Source organism: Dipodomys ordii, unplaced genomic scaffold (assembly GCF_000151885.1).
Source record: "Dipodomys ordii isolate 6190 unplaced genomic scaffold, Dord_2.0 Scaffold66, whole genome shotgun sequence".
Taxonomy (NCBI): domain Eukaryota; kingdom Metazoa; phylum Chordata; class Mammalia; order Rodentia; family Heteromyidae; genus Dipodomys; species Dipodomys ordii.
In genome coordinates, this window is record NW_012267282.1 from 3,681,751 (window position 1) to 3,701,174 (window position 19,424).

Consider the following 19,424-nt stretch of genomic DNA (forward strand, 5'->3'; position numbering starts at 1 on the left):
AACTAAAATTTATTTATTTATTTTTGGTCTGGTTGTGGGGCCTGAACTCTGGGCCTGGGCGCTGTCCCTCAGCTCTTCAGCTCAAGGCTAGCGCTCTACCACTTGAGCCACAGCGCCACTTCCGGCTTTTTTCTTATGTGGTGCTGAGGAATTGAACCCAGGGCCTCAGGCATGCAAGGCAAGCACTCTACCACTGAGCCACCTTCCCAGACCGTTAACAAAAGTTTATATGAGTACATAAACTTCCTCTTACTGAAGGCAAAGGACAGCGAGATGAATACCTTACATTTTCAAGATGGACGGAACATCACAGCAATGTGAATACTCACGCCAAGTTTTCCGAGACGAATTCCCCACTGGGCGTCAGTACTGACTTCGTGGAATCGAAGCCCCATTTGGACCTCCTGATAGAGACTAGCCAGCTGAGAGCCCACCAAAGAAAGTGCCTTAAAAAAAGACAGAGTAAAACTATCACAAATACAATGGTTTCTTCCATTCTGATGCCTTTGAGAGGCAACGTGACGACAGCACTGACGTCCCCGGCTGAGGATGCGGCTCCTTGGGAGGACAAGCGTGGAGCATGTGCAAAACTTGGCTCAGTCCTTGGCACGGCAAGAACCAAACAAAATCCATAGCCTCCCTGTGTGACGACAGGATAGAACGTCATGCACTGCTTGTTCCCAGTCACAACTTCTTTGACAGCAGTGGGATGATTCATCTTTTGGTTACTTTAGCTGTCTTGCAATTCCTTACAAAAGGTAAATTTTAGAGCAAAACACAACTGCTTGATGTAGTGGTACATACCTATAATATCCGCACTCAGGAGGCTGAGGCTGTGCATTTGAAGCCAGTCTAGGCTACGCTGCAAGAACTCATCTCAGAAATAATAAACATACAAACAAAATCTTACTCCCACAGATAGTTTTTTTTGTTTTTGTCGGTCGTGGGGCTTGAACTCTGTCTGGGGCTGGGTGCTGTCCTTGTGTTCTTCAGCTCAAGGTGAGCACTCTACCGTTTGAGCTACAGTGCCACTTCTGGTTTTCTAGTGGTTTATTGGAGATAAGAGTCTCATGGACTTTCCTGCCTGGGCTGGCTTTGAACTGTGATCCTCAGATCTCAGCTTCCTGAGTAGCTGGGATTACAGGCATGCGTCACCAGTGCCTAGCTCCATCAATTATTTAAATCAACTAATGCTTATTGTCACTGTGTCACCACTCAACTTTAACGCTGGTTGAATCTGTAAGACGTAGTTCAACATTTGTTCCATTACACAAGACAAAGTCATTTCATTTCTTCTCCCAAATCTTTAACTTTAAGAGTGAAAAGTATGCTTGCTCAGTACCTACCAGAATCTTGTCATAATTCTGCCATGCTTTATCTATGAGCTTCCACAGGTTTTCAAACACGTCTTTTTGAGGCAATAGAGTACAGTAACCCAAGGCAAGGTGGAGGTCCACTAGGCGACAATTAAATACCTATGGGAAGAAAGCATCAGAACCATTAAAGTTTTCACAATGAAACCAGAATTAAAGATCTGTCATCAAATTTAATTGTAAATCTTACGAAAGAAGCTGAGTGCGAGTGACCTACAACCCTAGCTACTCAGGAGGCTGAGACCTGAGGATCGCAGTTTGAAACATCCCTGGGCAGGAAAGTCCTTAAGACTCGTATCTCCAATTAACTACCAAAAAAAGTAGTCAGTAGTGATAGCGTGTGAAAAAACTAAGAATGCCCAGCAGTATACACACATACACACAGAGAGAGAGAGAGAGAGAGAGAACTCATGAGAGCTATCTCTAGGACTCTATTTTTTTGCCAGTCCTGGGGTTAGAACTCAGAGCCTGGGCACTTGTCCTTGAGCTTCTTTTGCTCAAGGCTAGCATTCTAAACACTTGAGCCACAACACTACTTCTGGCTTTTTCTGTGTATGTAGTACTGAGGAATTGAACCCAAGGTTTCATGCATGCTATGCAAGCACTCTACCACTGAGCCACCTTCCCAGCCCCTCTAGTACTCTTATCCATAGAGACAAAACAGATATGGTCTCAAAACCCTATCTCAAAATCCAGCCTCAATTGGACTGGATTTTAGTCCTCCTATTTACATTCCTTCTAGAAGCCAGGAATGTGCTACTGCACCCAGCTATTGATTGAGATATGGTCTCGTGAACTTTTTGCCAATGCTAGCCTCAACCTGTGTCCTTCCAATCTGTGCCTCCCAAGTAGCTAGATTACAGGAGTGAGCTACTGGCACCTGGCTTTTTGCAGTACAACACTATTTTAATGTATTATAAACTACTGTAATATATGCATCGTGGATTGAGGTAGAAGGCAAAACAAATGAGTAAAAAACCCACAAATACTTACTTTGTGCAGTAGTGTTGTGGCATTTCCTCTGATAAACATAACAGACTTGTCTTTCAATTCCAGGACAGCATTCTTTAAATTAAGTAATGTGCTCTTTCCAAGTAACTTTCAAAAAAGAACAAATAAATCTTTAGATAACTTCTATGTATCCTTCTGAAAATTCTTCTCAAATAGCAAAGATTCATGATTTTATGAAAAAAAGTATTAGTATTTAATCTATAGCAAGAAACCTGGAGCCAGGACAAAAACAAAACAAAACAGAAAAACTCTATTTCCTGGGCTGGGAGAATGGCTCAACTGTTAGAGCAAATGTCTAGCAAGTTCAATCCCCAATACTGCAAAAACAAATACTCTAAAGTTTATGTAAAAAATTAAAAAGATAAGCTGGGCGCCGGGTGGCTCACGCCTATAATCCTAGCTACTCAGGAGGCTGAGATCTGAGGATTGAGGTTCAAAGCCAGCCTGGGCAGGAAAGACCGTGAGACTCTTATCTCCAATAAACTACTCGAAAACCAGAAGTGGCGCTGTGGCTCAAGCGGTAGAATGCTTGCCTTGAGCTAAAGAGCGCAGGGACAGCGCCCAGGCCCAGAGTTCAAGCCCCATGACCAGAAAAAATAGAAATGTGGGCAAACATCTTGTACTTGTACCTAAATCTCAGATGGTCAACAAGATCTTCTTACATTTAACAAATGATCCATTTCCTGACTATAGGACCAAATCAGGTGGACTGGAGCTAGGCACTCGTTGCTCACTCCTATAATCCCAGCTACTCAGGAGGTTGAGAGCTAGAAGTCAATTCAAGCAGAAAAAGTCTGTGAGACTTCACCTCCGATCCAAAAGTCAGGCTGGAAGCATAACTCAAATAGTAGAGTGCCAGCTAAATAAGTTGAAGGTTCTAAGTTCAAATCTAGATACTGGCAAAAAAAAAAGAAAAGAAAAAAAACTGTTGGTGGGTTTTTTGTCACTTCACATTAAGTCAAAGTATTTGTTCTTGAAACCGTACCTTTTCACTCAAACTGGCGTTCATGAAGTTTGACATAGAGTGCTGGAGACAGGACCCAAAGGAACTAACCACAAATCTTAGGGCCAATTCCCACTGGCTCGATTCCTGAAGGTTCTGAAGCAGTGCAATGATGGAACTTTGAATGGGTAGAACAAAATTGTCTCCTGCCAAGTGATAGAGGATTTGAATATTCAGATTATCTCTTTCTTCTTTTGTTAGTTTCTTTTAAAAATTATTTTATTATATTTAAGTAGTTTACAAAAGAAGTGTATCTTTAGTTTTGTTTTGTTTTGTCAGTCCTGGGGCTTAAACTCAGGGCCTGGGCGCTGTCCCTGATCTCTTTGTCCTCAAGGCCAGTGCTCTACCACTCTGAGTCACAGAGCCACCTCTGTTTCCCCCCCACCAGGGCTGAGGACCAAACCCAGGGCCTTGGGCACGCAGGACGGGTGCCCTTCCGCTGGGCTAAACCCCCAACCCCCAACTACTTCTGATTTTTGAATGGTTCAAGGAAGACAGCGTCTCATGGATCTTCCTGCTCAGTCTGGCTTTAAATTGCGATCCTCAGATCTCAGTCTCCTGAGTAGCGAGGATTACAGGTGTGAGCCACTGGTGCCCAGCTCTTCAGATTTTTTTTTATTTTTTGGGTCCAGTTGTGGGGCCTGAACTCTGGGCCTGGGCACTGTCCCTCAGCTCTTCAGCTCAAGGCTAGCGCTCCACCACTTGAGCCACAGCACCATTTCTGGCTTTTTTCTTTTTGCTTATGTGATGCTGAGGAATCGAACCCAGGGCCTCATGCATGCAAGGCAAGCACTCTACTACTGAGCCACCTTCCCAGCCATCTTCAGATTATTTTTAAAGCAAAACAAAAATAAACCATTATTATAGGAAATTGCTTTCAGTCAGCCTTCTCCTTCAGTGCAAGTAATGATCATGGACTTCCTTCTCAAAGTTAACGTGAGTCTGTATTTAAACCAGAAAAAAGCTGAGTCCACTAAATAATGAGACGTTTAGATTTTAACTTGCTTGTTTTTAAAAATCGAGATGCGCAAATCATGACTAGGTGAAGACTTTCTCTATATGGAAGACTAACACTTCTGAAGAGATTCCTAGATGTTGATACTATCCGCCAAATCTCGTCATCTCCTAACCTTCTGGAAGAATAACAGTGAAATAAACACATGGACAACATGAAGTCAGAGTCTCATTCAGTGTTTTATACAATTTTTATACTTATGAAATAGTAATACAGTACTGTATATTTCCAACATCAAATACCTTTACTAATGGAGCAGTATGGTAAACTGGTAGATTCCAAGGGATATCTTCTGCTTTCTACAAATGAGAATGATAAATGAAACCAACATTAAATAAAATACTCTTATGAAGTATATAGACTCCGATATTTAAGTATTGTGCTACTATCAGTTTAACAACCAGTAAAAATATTGTACAATTATCATAGATGATTCTAAACTGCTTCTCTCTCTTTCTCTTTTCGTTTTTTGGCAGTGCTAGTTTGAACTCAAGACCTCCTGCTCTCTAGGCAGATGCTCTACCCTTTGAAGCCATGCCCTTAGACTATTGCTTTTGTTATTTTTATTTTTGCTTTTGTTATTGTTAGAATAAAGTCCCAGGATGGCCTAGACTGTGATTCACCTATTTATGCTTCTTAGGTATTTAGGATGACAGGTGCATATTACTATACCCGTTTTACATCTGGGCTATATGCCCAGACTAACCTTGAACTATGTATGATCCTTCAGTTCATCTCCTGACTAGCTAGGATTATAGAAGTGAACTACTGGCACCTGAATGCTCTGGTTATTTTTAAGAGAGGGTCTCATTTTGCCCAGGCTAGTCTGCACTTCAATACTATTTATGCTTTCTGCTGTAGCTAGGATGACAGGCCAGGCCCAAGGGGTCTTGTAAAACTTTAATCTTGTCAACTTCAACCTCCTACATAAGTGGGATGACAGATGCATACTGAGCCCTGCTATTGGCTGAGAAAGGGACTGGGGGAAGGTGTCTGTGTAAACTTTTCACCAGAGCTGGCCTCGAGCTATGATCCTCTCATCTGTTGAGTAGCTGGGATTACAGGTGTGAACCACAGGGCTTGGCTCATACTGCTACTTTCTGTTGTGTGTCGTTCTAGTGTAAACCTCTATAGTTTAAATTTCTATAAAGAGAAAATGCATAGAAAACAATGAGACAAATGAAGATTCACCTGTGAGAGGCACCAGGGTTGAAATAAACTCATAAATAAGGGGTAGCACCACCTGTGCTTCAAGAACAATGCCATCTTCATTGAAGAAGTCACTGTAAGACCACTCTTCATATGGATCCTTATGAGTTCCAAAAGAAGTCTAAATACCAAATCAAACAGAGAAGACAGGAGTGCACTTCCAAACAGGTACCATTTTCACAGAGCAGACAGATGGATGCGAGCCAAATAGCTTCCATGGTCAATGCACCTATGTACAGCTGGTACAGATTCTACCAACTGTAGATCTGAGTTATTCAGAAGAAATCAAACTGTACAGACTTTATTATTTTGATCATTTCCTCCAGAGGTGGGGAACCTTTTTTCTTTTGCCTGGAACCATTTGGATATTTATAACATCATTTGAGGGCCATAAAAAATGTTCACATTGGCATACAGCCATAGGCAGCCAATGAGAAGCATATGTGTCTGTCCTGTCATATACCAATGACTTCAGGGGCTTTATATAGATTGTAGGTAGGCTGTTCTCTACTCTGCAAACAAATATATTTTAACAACTACATATATAGCATTGAAACTGCATCAGGCATTACAAGTAATCTAGAAATGGTGAAAGTATATGAGAATATGTATGTAGGTTATATGCAAACACTATACAATTTTAGATAAGACATTTAGATAAGACATCCATAGATTTTGGTTTCTGCAAGGGGGCCCTGGAAACAAGTTCCTCTTTGGATACTAAGGCGACAATTGTATTCTGTTTTCTCTGACCTGCTTTATGCAGATACTGGGGCTTGAACTCAAGGCATGGGCACTGTTCCTTAATTTTTGCTCAAGGCTGGTTATTCTACTACTTGAGCACACTTCCAGCTTTTTGCTGATTAACTGGAGATAAGAGTCTTATGGAAAGTTGGGCACGGTGGCTCATGTCTATAATCCTAACTACTCAGGAGGCTGAGATCTGAGGATCATGGTTCAAAGCCAGCCAGAGCAGAGAGACTCATCTCCAATTAAACACTGGAAAAGCAAAAGTGGCACTCAAAGTGATTGAGCACTAGCTTTGAGCAAAAAGAACTCAGGGATGGTGCCCAGGCCCAGAGTTCAAGCCTCACAACTCACAAAAAAAAGTCTTATGGAGCTGGGCACAGGAGACTCATGCCTACAATCCTAGCTACTCAGGAAGTTGAAATCTGAGGACCAGGGCTGGGAAGGTGGCTCAGTGGTAGAGCGCTTGCCTTGCATGCATGAGGCCGTGGGTTTGATTCCTTAGCACCACATAAGCAAAAACAAAAAAGCCGGAAGTGGCGGTGTGGTTCAAGTGGTAGAGCACTAGTCTTGAGCTGAAGAGCTGAGGGACAGCGCCTAGGCCCAGAATTCAAGCCCCATAACCAACCAAAAAAACTCCAAAACAACAACAAAAACCACAAGTAGAGCTATAGCTCCAAGTGGTAGAATGCTAGCCTTGAATAAAAACTCTCAGGGACAGTGCCCAGAAGCTGAGTTCAAGCCTTATGAGCATAAAAAAGAAAAGAAGAAGCCAGGCGCTGGTGGCTCACGCCTGTAATCCTAGCTACTCAGGAGGCTAAAATCTGAGGATCGCGGTTCAAAGCCAGCCCGGGCAGGAAAGACCGTGAGACTCCTATCTCCAATAAACCACTAGAAAACTGGAAGTGGCGCTGTAGCTCAAGTGGTAGAGCGCTAGCTTTGAACTGAAGAGCTGAGGGACAGTGCCCAGTACAAGTTCAAGCCCCACACCCGACCAAAAAAAAAAAAAAAATAGAGGAGTATTACAGAGTTGTCTGTCTGGCTTTGAACTGAGATCCTCAGATCTCAGGTCCCTGAGTAGCTAGGCTTATAGACTTGAGCCCCAAGTGCCTAGCTTGGAACTCATAATCCTCTGTCACCACCTCCTGAGTGTCAGAATTGTAGGCATTTATCACCATGCCTGAATTTCAAAAGTGGCACTTCAAATTTTACTCTAACAGAAGGACAATGTTCAGAGTCCTCAATGTTCAAAAGATGGTACTACATGAAAGCCAGTAAGTATGACTGGAAAAGAGGCAGCTTCGTGCCCTCTGATGTTCTAGTGGAGAATAAAAAAATGTAAGTGGTAGATGCAGGATTTTTGAAGCTCACGAACATAATGAGATGGCAGGAAAAAAGACTCACAAATGACTTACTTTCATTAGCACTCCACAGTTATCCATCTGGCATTGTCTGCAAAGTTCCACAGCAGTGAGAGTGTATTTACACAGTTCTAGCACATCTAATAAAAAATCTGAGAAGGGGAGAAAACCCAGCAAAATGTTTTACATCTTTACAATAATGAAAACAACTCCCCTAATTTTTGTTTTTTGTAATTGCCACCTACAATTCTAAGAAAGTCACACAGTAGACTGAAAGGTTTCCACAGACTATTCTAAATGCAGTCCAAGTTTTTTCTGAAGCTTGGCTTAAAAGTTTGGTTAGCTATGAGGAGGCAAGGAATCTCAGAATCCTACAAAAGTAAAGATTGCCAAGTCAGAAATGCCATTGTTGATCTGTTTTCTACTTGCTACATAGCCCAGGCTGGCTTTGAACTTACAAACTACCTACTTCAGCCTCCTCAGTACTGGGATTACAGAAGTGGGCTACCACAACTGGCTTTTAATATTTAAAATATCAACTCCTATAAGAAGGAGATGTATTGTAATACTGTGTTGTTACTATCCAGCATTTGAGAGACATGAACACCACAAGCCAGAGACCATGAGAGATTTCTTAATCTTGTCACCTGGACTGCAGATGGCGGCCGCTTGGCATGCGAGACCATGAATCTCAGTGGGAAGATTCAGTTCCACGGGAGCTGTCATGGGGACATCATTAGCCAACATCTCACAAAGCTTCTGACAGGCCAGAAACAGCAATTTTCCAGTGTCAGCATTGCAGTGATACTTAACTAAGTCTCTGTGGAGGAAAACAAGTGTGGATAACTACAATACTCAAAAAGCAGGTATGTTTATCTTTTTTGTGTTTTGTTTCTACAGGAGTTTGCATTCAAGGCCTGACACTTCCAAGCAAGCACTCTATATTTCTACCATTTGGGACAAAAACTTATAATACACATCTGACTTTTTGTTTTGTTTGAGATCGGGACTTGAACTTGGTATATGAGGGTTTTTTGGGGTTTTTTTGTCGGTCATGGAGCTTGAACCCTGAGCCTGAGCCCTTTAGCTCACAGTGAGTGCTCTACCACTTGAGCCACAGTGCCACTTCACGTTTTCTGTTGTTTAATTGGAGATAAGAGTCTCATGGACTTTCCTGTCTGGGCTGGCTTTGAACCACGATCCTCAGTTCTCAACCTCTTGAGTAGCTAGTATTACACTCGGGAGCCACTGGTGCCTGGCTCGGTATATGAGGTGTTTTTTTTTTTTGTTCACTGTTTAGCGCTCTTCCATCTGAGCCAGGCCTCCAATCTACCACATTTGACTTTGTTGTATGAGTATCTAAACTACTACCATCAACAAATAGAGTATGTTAAGCTGGGCGAGGTGGCTCACACCTGTAATCCTAGCTACTCAGGAGGTTGAGATCTGAGAGTCACAGTTCAAAGCCAGCCTGGGCAGACAATTTCACAAGACTCTTATCTCCAATTAACAAGCAAAAAGCTGTAAGTGGAACAGTGCCTCAAGTGTAGAGTACTAGCCTTGAGCAAAAAGTTAAAGAATAGCTCCCAGGTCCTGAGTTCAAGCCTCAGTACTTTCACAAAACAACAACAACAAAACCAGTATTCCTGGCTCTACGCTTATCACTGAAGAAATAAAACACATACTGCTTTCAGAGAAACTGAATAGACTGAAGTCACCAGTGTTACCTGCATTTGCTCAGTGCTGTCCCAACTTTTCCATCTTTCAGGGCTCTCAGCGCTAGCTCTGATTCTAGTTCTTGGGCAGACATCTGCAGGGCTAGTGCCTGTCTGTGCAGCTTTGACTGGGTGTTCAGGCCTGGCCCTTGGGTGGCTTTGGGCCCAAAGGTGCTTTTAATTTTGTTCTCCTGGGCATCCTGGTGAGCTTTAATGTGCTGTTCACAAAGATCTGCTACCAGGGCACTGTTGCTATAATCTTCAAATGGAAGAAAGACCTCGAAGTTCTCCTGCACCAAGGTAAGCAAGACAAAGTCGTAAGTCTTAAAAAAAAAAAAAAAAATCATCCTTGGGGTCCAACCCTTTTTAACCACACCTGCCTCAGAGATTACTCACTTGTAAATTAAGAAGTCAAACTTTCTTAATTCAAAATCTATTAAAATAAGAATAATATGCAAAATCTGGAAAAATAGGAAAACTATCACTATAAACCAGGGTTTCTCAATTTCAGCTGTACTGACATTTGTGATCAATAATTCTGAGTTATGGGGAAACTTGAACATAAAAGAGGAGTGAAGCAACAGGCTGGGGCAATTCTAATGGGTTGAAGAACGCATCTTTGCTCTCTTCTGTAACTTCTGGTTAGCTCCTCACTCTAGACTATAAAGATTTATTTCCTTACTTCTATTAAAATCTCATTGATGGGGCTGGGAAGGTGGCTCAGTGGTAGAGCACTTGCCTTGCAAGCATGAGGCCCTGGGTTCGATTCCTCAGCACCACATAAGCAAAAACAAAAAAGCCGGAAGTGGCACTGTGGCTCAAGTGGTAGAGTGCTAGCCTTGAGCTGAAGAGCTGAGGGACAGCGCCCAGGCCCAGAGTTCAGGCCTCATGACCGGACCCAAAAAAAAAATAAAAATAAAATCTCATTGAAGCGCAGAAGTGGGCCACCAGTACCCAGCTGCTTTTTTATTTTTTGTTGGTCGTGGGGCCTGAACTCTGAGCCTGGGTGCTGTCTGAATTGTATATAGAAATATTGTTAAAATTAGTAACAATGTCATACATAACTTCTTAAAATTTTTCTTTTTCTTTTTTGCCAGTCCTGAGGCTTGAGCTCAGGACCTGGGTGTTGTCTCTGAATTTCTTTTGCTCAAGGCTAGCGCTCTACCACGTGAGCCACAGTGCCACTTCTGGCCTTTTGTTTATGTGGTACTGAGGAATCAAACGCAGGGCTTCATGCATGTTAGGCAAGCAGTCTACCACCAAGCTACATTCCCAGCCCAACTTCTTACGATTTTTAAAAACCAATACTAGAATGTATCAAAGTCATTGAATGGATGAACCGTATAGTATATGAATTGTCATATCAATAAGTTGTTGAGAAGAAAAGAACCAGAAGATAGAGTGTCTAGAGGCAGCTGGTGTGGAACACGTAGGTTAACTGCACTTACGGGCACTGCTGCTCAGCATCATTACCTGTAAACCAGCAACCACCTTAAATAGTTTCAAGACTTCTTCACACTCATCCTTCTTCTGTAGATTGTCTGTAATTAAAATTTTGAAATTTACACCAGCTATACATACTTCCACATGCTACTGTGTGCATGTCATCCCAGAATATCCTATGTTTGTTGTTGTATTAGGGAAGGCAGAACCATTGGGAGGTAAGCGGCAGGGCCTTCCTGAATGAATGAGCCCTTTCAAGGACTAAGGGTTGTTGTTGGAGTGTGTATGTTATAAAACTGATCTCTCTCTAGCACTTGCTCTAGCTTGGTCTGTCTCGATGTGGGATGCCCTCTGTTGTGTTATGAGGGCCTTAGCAGGGCTGGAAGTGTGGCTCAGCTAGTAGAGCATTTGCCTGGCAAGTTCAAGGCCTCAAGTTCAAACTTCAGTACTGTCAAAAATGAAAAGAAGGCCTTCAGAAGGAGGCCTCTTCAGAACTGTGAGTTAAATAACGCTAAATAAAAAGCTAAATTTAAAGCTAAATACAACTGTAAACTCTCTCCTTATTAATTATCTGATCTTAGAAATTTTATTACTGAGGCTGAGAAGGTGGCTCAGTGGTAGAGTGCTTGCCTCACATGCATGAGGTCCTGGGTTCGATTCCTCAGCACCACATAGACAGGAAAAGCTGGAAGTGGTGCTGTGGCTCAAGTGGTAGAGCGCTAGCCTTGAGCTTATGAGCTGAGAGCTGAGAGACAGTGTCCAGGCCCAGAGTTCAAGCCACAGGACCAACAACAACAAAAACAACAAGTAACTTCTTTTCCCCCATAGTTACTTCTTTAACTGCTTCTAAGTTTAAATGGATTTTCCTGCTCTATCTAGTTGCCTATAACCAAATGAAATGTGAGAAAAATGAACAATAAGTTCAGATTATCAAAGAAGTCTGGGAAAGCACTGAGCAGCTTATTGAAGCAAATTTTAAAAAAGCTGATTTGACATGCTTCTCTTCTCATACTACCCATTTAAAAAATATGTCAAGAAAGGCAGAAAAATAGGTAATATTATTAAAGACATTCAAAGCCAAGACAACCATAGGTATGATATTAGCTGTCACTCGTGGGACCCATCTGAAAAGGTTGAGCTTTGGAACAAAACCCAGATGAAGAACAGAGGCAGACACTACCTTTTTGAATGTTGTAAAGAATTTTTAGAATGTCTACTGCTGTCTTCGCCACAGACATTCTCCAGGCCTTCTCCTAAAATAAAGATGCAAAAGAATAAAGATGCAAAATGAGATATGCTTCTTTTACTGAATATCTCAGTAGGACATAGACAAACATAAAAAAAACCATAGGACCACCAGCTTGGAGTATAGTTCAGTGGTAGTGTGTTTTCCTGGCATACATGAGGCCCTGGGTTCCCCTCCCAGTAGCACAACCAAACCCAACCCAACCAAATGAAACAAAACAGTAGCAAGGATTCAGAAAAACAAAAACAATGACAAACAACAACAAGAGTAGAGCTGAAAAATGAAAGGTATAGGTTAGCAATAGTTAGAAAAGCTACAAAAGGGCTAATAAGTAAGTCTTATATAGGCTAAACATGAATAAAACTAGTTACTACACTATGATGAACATTTTCTCTCTCTCCCCCCACTTCTCTTTGTTTTTTCTTTCTTTTTTTTTTTTTTGGGTCCAGTTGTAGGGCCTGAACTCTGGGCCTGGGTGCTGTCCCTCAACTCTTCAGCTCAAGGCTAGCACTCTACCACTTGAGCCACAGCACCACTTCCGGCTTTTTTGCTTTTGCTTATGTGGTGCTGAGGAATTGAACCCAGGGCCTCATGCATGCAAGGCAAGCGCTCTACCACTGAGACACCTTTCCAGCCCCTCTTTTTCTTTTTTGTTGGTTGTGGGGCTTGAACTCTGGGCCTGTATGCTGACTCTCAGCTCTTCAGCTCAAGGCTAGCACTCTACCACTTGAGCCACAGTGTCACTTCCAGTTTTCTGGTGGTTTATTGGAGATTAGAGTCTCATGGTCTTTCCTGTCAAGGCTGGCTTTGAACCGAGATCCTCAAAGCCCAGCTTCCTGAATAGCTAGGATTACAGGCGTGAGCTACCGGTGCCCAGCCAGATTTATTCTCGATCAGGCTACTTATTCCAAACATTTGGAAATGTTCTTAGGAAAAGTTAGAAAGAACAAAAAAGAAGTCTACTAAGTAATCACTACAGTATTTCTTCTAGTGATTAAATAAAATGATTTGATAAAGTGCTAATTCCAGCAAGATTAATTAAAATAATTCAGTAAAGAGACAATCCCAGGGAGTCGAGAGGTAGAGATCAAGAGGATCAGACTTTTCTTTTCTTTTAGATTTTGACAACAACTTATTAAAAAGAATTAAAGTTTATTTAGATTTAAATGTGTAACCAGTATTGTTTGTTGTTGAAAATGAGTAAATGAGTTTACTTCATGTAAGAAAGTTGAAGTTCCAGTAAGCACATCAATGATTTATTATTTTAAAAGCATTATATATTATTTGGAACTTATATAGTGCCCTCAAAGTATTTGACCCTTTAAATAATAGTCTAGATTTCACTCAACTCAACTCTAAATGATGGCTTGAGATGTGAAAGTATGTCTAGATTGATATATTTTGGAAACCATGCATATTCAACAAGGTAATAACTTTATGTATGATAATCATATCCATTTCTCAAAGGAATACAAGTGCAAAGTGCTCATTTTTAAATTTCCACCCACTAGTGAGGCAGAGTATGCAGGAGATAGTTATAGTTCCAGTTTTAAAACCAGAGTAATATATGATTTATAGGTTTGAATTCTGTTACTGACTGATGTGAATTTCAAAAAGAATTTTGTCAATTCCCATTTCTACTCTTTAGGCTGAGGCAGGATCATAAATTCAAGGCCAGCAGAAGCTATAGCAATACCCTGAGGATAGAGAGGAGTGTCCACTGGTCCAAGCCCTGGACTCTGAGATCTTTTTTGTTGTTGGTGGTGGTCGTGGGACTTGAACTCTGGGCCTGGGGGGGGTCAGACATTTTGCCCAGGCTCAAACCACGATCCTCAGATCTCAACCTCCTGAGTAGCTAGGATTACAAGTGTGCCCTATAGTGAAGGCATTATGAAGAACACTTTTATATTCAACAGCTACTCCAATTCCTTTAGCTTGCAGATCTTGGTTATTCAGTGTGGGCTAATTCAACTGCTCCAAAGCAGCCATAGCTGCATTTCCCCTAGGTCATAAATGACACAGGAATGGTCACATGAGGCCACTCTGCCAGTGATAAGGACAGAGCTTTATGTAAGTCTACCCTTTTCCATCCATGAAAACTGGGTTTGTTTATTAATTAAAGTAATTATTTTGAGCCAGGTTTTTTTTTATATAACCCAGATTGGCCTGGGGCTCACGAACTGGCTTCCTCTGCTGCCAGAGCGCTGAGATTACATGCGTGTGCCATCAGTACAACTTACTTAGTAAAACTCTCACCTCTTTAGAATCGTCTGGTTCTTCTTGCAATGCCTGACGAGCCCAGATGACAACTCTCTCAGCAGCTCTCTCAGCTTCAGAGGGTGGCAAGGACCGCAACAGGAGGACAGAGTCTTCACCCTGTGAACAGAGTCAGAAGGGAAGATGGAACAACCGTTCTATGCAGAGGACAGTGGACATACCTCCTCCTTTCCAACATGAAGAGGAAAGGACAAACAGCAGTAAGGGCTGGGGATGTAGAGCTTAGTGGTAAGACCACTTGCCTAGCATGTGCAGTGCCCTGGATTCAATCACTATCTCTGGTTTGTAACAACAACAAATATCAATCATCTAGCATGAATGAGGACCTAGATTCAATCTCTTGTGCCCAATCATTCACAAAAAGAGAGAGAAGGAGAGTGAGAGAGAAAACATGAAAAAGCATTTTGAAAAATAGAATATAGTCAATTTTTAAAAAAAATCTGAGACTGGAGATTGGGGATTTAGCTTTGTGGAAGAGCACTTGCCTGGCAAGTGCAAGGCCCTGAGTTCATTCCTCAGTTTTGAAAACAAACAAACAAACAAACTGGGACTGAAAATATGGCTCACTAGTTGAGCTCTTGCCTAGCAAGCATGATTTTCTGAGTTGAAAACCCAGCAGTGTCAAATAAATATATAAAAAAATTAAATAAAACAAATAAGCACAAAAAACCCTAACCCTATGAAACTTCTATTTCGATGACAACTATACAGAAACTAAATTTAAAATACAGTCATAGGTACTAATGATCAGCTTACTTCTTGAGCATTCCTCAGGTTATGAATATGTAAAATAAAAGCCATTTAAAGATACAAAAAAGGTATCTGTAGGGTTACAGTTCAGTGGTAGAGCATGTGTTAGCATGCACAAAGCTCTGGCTTCCTGTATCCAAAAACTGAAAAACCAGGTACAAGCCAGTAATCACAAGGCTGTAATTGTAAGCCTATAATCCTAGCTATCTGGGAGGCAGCGACTGGGGGATGGATGTTTGGAGTTCATAAGACTCCAGATCAACCAATGGTTCAGCAAAGTGGTTTCCAGCTACAGGGGAAGCACAAGTAGAAGGATGCCAGCCTGCATGCATGCTAGGCAAACACTCTACCACTAAGCCAAATTCCCAGCCCCACATTTGATTTTTTTGTTGTTGTTGGTCGTGGGGCCTGAACTCTGGGCCTTGGGTGCTGTCCCTCAGCTCTTCAGCTCAAGGCTAGCGCTCTACCATTTGAGCCACAGTGCCACTTTTGGCCTTTTCTGCTTTATGTGGTGCTGAGGAATTGAACTCAGGCAAGCGCTCTACCACTGAGCCACCTTCCCAGCCCACATTTGATGTTTTTATGTTGATATTTATTTTGTAAAAATCAGTTTGGCTCATATGATCGAATTTTATTTTTTAAGGATGTAGTTAGCAAAGATCTCTACAAAACAACATACCTGTTCTCTATCAATCAGATCGATCATTCTTAGACTATAGACCTCATCAGCAGACAACATGTACCCTTGAGCCACCTTTAATGCATCTTCTAAGGAGGACGAAACATCTTGCTTGAGAATGTATCTGATCACCCTCTGAAACACATGGCACGGCCATCTCCTGTTATGAACTCAGAAAGAATGCAGGAATCATTTGCTATAAATCATTTGCTAACAAATCAAACTAATGCAATACAAAACTAAGCCATAGCCGGGTGCTGGTGGCTCACTCCTGTAATCCTAGCTATTCAGGAGACTGAGATCTGAGGATTGAGGTTCAAAGCCAGCCCGGGCAGGAAAGTCCGTGAAACGCTTATCTTCAATAAACCACTAGAAAACTGGAAGTAGCACTGTGGCTCAAGCGGTACAGTGCTTGCCTTGAGCTGAAGAATGCAAGGACAGCGCCCAAGTCCAGAGTTCAAGCCCCACGAACGGAAAAAAAAAAAAATTGAAGACAAAACATAATTATATTCTGAATTTTGCAACAGTCCTGTTTTTCTTCGTATACAATTTGCTGTCCTTAATATGCTCATCAACAACTGAATATCCTCATCAACAACTGAATATCCTATTATGATCATACCTAAAGAAAATGTAGCTCTAATAACCAGTTAGACTACAGAATCCTCATTAAAATTTCCACATTGCCTAGAACTAGAACCAAAGGGGAACAATTTTCCATATCATACTCACCATTATTTCGGTGTTTAAGAGATTCACCTCTCTTATTCCATAGCCCCGTAAAAGCATTTTCATTTCAACAAGTTTGTAACTTTCCTGCAATAGTTTGACCCTAAAAGCAAATTTGTGAAATTTATGGTTATTAACATGGGTTATTTTTATTTGTATGTATGTGTGTGTGCGCTGGTCCTGGGGCTTAAACTAAGGGCCTGAGCGCTGTCCCTGAGCTTCTTTTACTCAAAGCTAGTGCTCTACCATTTGAGCCACAGTTCTACTTATGGGCTCTGTGGGTGGTTAACTGGAGATAAGAGTCTCATGGACATTCTTGCCCTGGCTGTCACTGAACTACAATCCTCAGATCTCAGCCTCCTGAGCAGTGGGGATTACAGGCCTGAGCCACCAGCACCCAGCTTGAATTGTCTTGTTTTGATGAAACACCCTGCAACACAGTAAACAGAAAACTCACCACATCAGCTCATCTAGGGAACAGTAACTTTGTTTTTGGTGGGCAGAAATCTTACTTGGGATGGTCCATCTCCAGGTGCTGTTTGACCAGCTGCTCCACAGCTGCGCTCCAGGGGACGACCGCCTTGTACATGATTTTAAGCACAGCATCAAATATGAGCTAAGAGAGATACACAGGGAGACAAGGACAAACTTGCATGCGGATTAACCACATAGAAGTTGGTCCCTTTTCATACTATACAAATTCACCTTTTTATGAGAAATAAAAGTCTTTATGATCTGGTACCCACAGGGAATCCACGTACAAGTGTTCACTTACGTCTGTGTCAGACAGACATCCTATTACTGCCATGGCCTTTGCTTCCCAAGCAGTGTCAAAGAGCGATGTAGACTTCGAGCTGCACCTCCCGAGTAAGTCCTAAGTTGAGGTAAAAAAAAGAATATATAAAAAATTAGAGGGCTGGGGTTGGGAAGGTGGCTCAGTGGTAGAGCACTTGCCTTGCATGCTTGAGGCCCTGAGTTCGATTCCTCAGCACCACATAAGCAGAAAAAAAAAAAGCCAGAAGTGGCGCTGTGGCTCAAGTGGTAGAGCACAAGCCTTGAACTGAAGAGCTGAGGGACAGCACCCAGGCCCAGAGTTCAGGCCACGACTGGAGAGAAAAAAAAAAAAAAATAGAGGGCTGGGAAGTTGTCTCAGTGGTAGAGTGCTTGCCTTGCATGCATGAGGCCCTGGATTCGATTCAACAGCAATACATAAGCAGAAAAAAGCAGGAAGTAAGGAAGTAGTGCTGTGGCTCAAGTGGTAGAGTGCTGGCCTTGAGCTGAAGGACAGCGCCCAGGCTCAGAGTTCAGGCCCCACAACTGGACCCCCGCCAAAAAAATACTCTTAATTTATTGAGTTGAAAATAGTTCTTCAGAAAGTCTTACTACTTTGCTCCTTTTTTTTTTTTTGCTCGTTGTGGGGCTTGAGCTCTGAGCCTGGACGCTGTTCCTGAGCTCTTCAGCTCAAGGCGAATCCTCTATTACTTGGTCCACAGCACAACTTCTGGTTTTCCGGTGGTTAACTGGAGATAAATGTCTTATGTACTTTCCTGCCCAGGCTGGCTGTGAATCATGATCCTCAGATCTCAGCCTACTGAGTAGCTAGATTTACAGGTGTGAGCCACCAGCGCCCATCATGCTACTGCCCAGGTTTATCTTAATTTGTGGGCTCAAGTGATCATCCTACCTCAGCCTTCCTAGAAGCTCAGAGGTCTTTAGTCTATCAAAGATGGAAAAGGGGCTGGGAAGGTGGCTCACTGGTAGAGTGCTTGCCTTGCATGCACAAGGCCCTGGGTTCATTTCCTCAGCACCACATAAGCAGAAAAAGCCACAAGTTGTGCCATGGTTCAACTGGTAGAGCGTTAGCCTTGAGCTGAAGAGCTGAAGGACAGAGTCCAGGACCAGAGTTCAGGCCCCATGACTGACCCCCCCCCCCAAAAAAAAAAATCAGAAATTTTTTGGGGCTGGGAAGGTGGCTCAGTGGTAGAGCGCTTGCCTTGGATGCATGAGGCCCTGGGCTCGATTCCGCAGAACCACATAAGCAAAAAGAAAAAAGCCGGAAGTGGCCCTGTGGCTCAAGTGGTAGAGCACTAGCCTTGAGCTGAAGAGCTGAGGGACAGAGCCCAGGACCAGAGTTCAGGACCCACAACCGGACCCCCCCCCCAAAAAAAAAAGAGATGGAACTAATCTATTTTCTTTCTTTCCTTTCCTCAATTTTTCTTTTTCTTCTTTCCTTCCTTCTTCCCTCCCTCTTATAGACTTTTCTGCCCAGGTTGGCTTTGAACCACAATCCTCAGATCTCAGCCTCCTGATTACTGGGGATTTACCAATAAAAGCCACCAGCACCTGGCTGTTTTTATTTTTATTTTTTTTTGTTGGTCGTGGGGCTTGAACTCTGGGCCTGGGCGCTGTCCCTCAGCTCTTCAGCTCAAGGCGAGCGCTCTACCACTTGAGCTACAGCGCCACTTCCGGTTTTCTGGTGGTTTATTGGAGCTAGGAGTCTCATGGTCTCTCCTGCCCGGGCTGGCTTTGAACCGAGATCCTCAGATCTCAGCCTCCAGAGTAGCTAGGATTACAGGCGTGAGCCACCAGCACCTGGCCTGGCTGTTTTTATCTTTTCTCTGTAATCATAGTTTGAACTCAAGGCTGTGCTTGAACACAATTCCAGCCCAATGTTTGGTTAGGTATTTAGAAATGGAGTCTTGGGATTTTCTTGCCCACAGAAATGCTCCAGCTCTCATCTTCCTGGGTAGTTAGGATACAAGGATGAACAAATACCATTTGTCTATAAGGCTGACTTCAAACTGTAATCCTATTTCAGCCTCTCAAGTCACTAAGATTGTAGGTATTTAGCCACCTAATTTAACCC

The 19,424-nt window shown here is 42.5% G+C and overlaps 1 protein-coding gene across 1 annotated transcript in view; it reads right to left on the minus strand.

Moving 5' to 3' along the window:
- The window catches only part of Kntc1 (kinetochore associated 1), a 69,537-nt gene that overhangs the window by 22,999 nt on the left and 27,114 nt on the right, over positions 1-19,424 (minus strand). The window contains exons 26-41 of the mRNA XM_013023064.1: positions 17,334-17,432; positions 17,071-17,174; positions 16,562-16,661; positions 15,830-15,964; positions 14,380-14,499; positions 12,058-12,130; positions 10,908-10,975; positions 9,447-9,724; positions 8,367-8,539; positions 7,774-7,871; positions 5,594-5,732; positions 4,645-4,701; positions 3,370-3,533; positions 2,367-2,471; positions 1,347-1,475; positions 330-446 (exon numbers count right to left, since the gene is read on the minus strand). Coding sequence (XP_012878518.1) covers positions 330-446; positions 1,347-1,475; positions 2,367-2,471; positions 3,370-3,533; positions 4,645-4,701; positions 5,594-5,732; positions 7,774-7,871; positions 8,367-8,539; positions 9,447-9,724; positions 10,908-10,975; positions 12,058-12,130; positions 14,380-14,499; positions 15,830-15,964; positions 16,562-16,661; positions 17,071-17,174; positions 17,334-17,432 — 1,959 coding nt within the window. The remainder of the gene's footprint in view (positions 1-329; positions 447-1,346; positions 1,476-2,366; positions 2,472-3,369; positions 3,534-4,644; positions 4,702-5,593; positions 5,733-7,773; positions 7,872-8,366; positions 8,540-9,446; positions 9,725-10,907; positions 10,976-12,057; positions 12,131-14,379; positions 14,500-15,829; positions 15,965-16,561; positions 16,662-17,070; positions 17,175-17,333; positions 17,433-19,424) is intronic.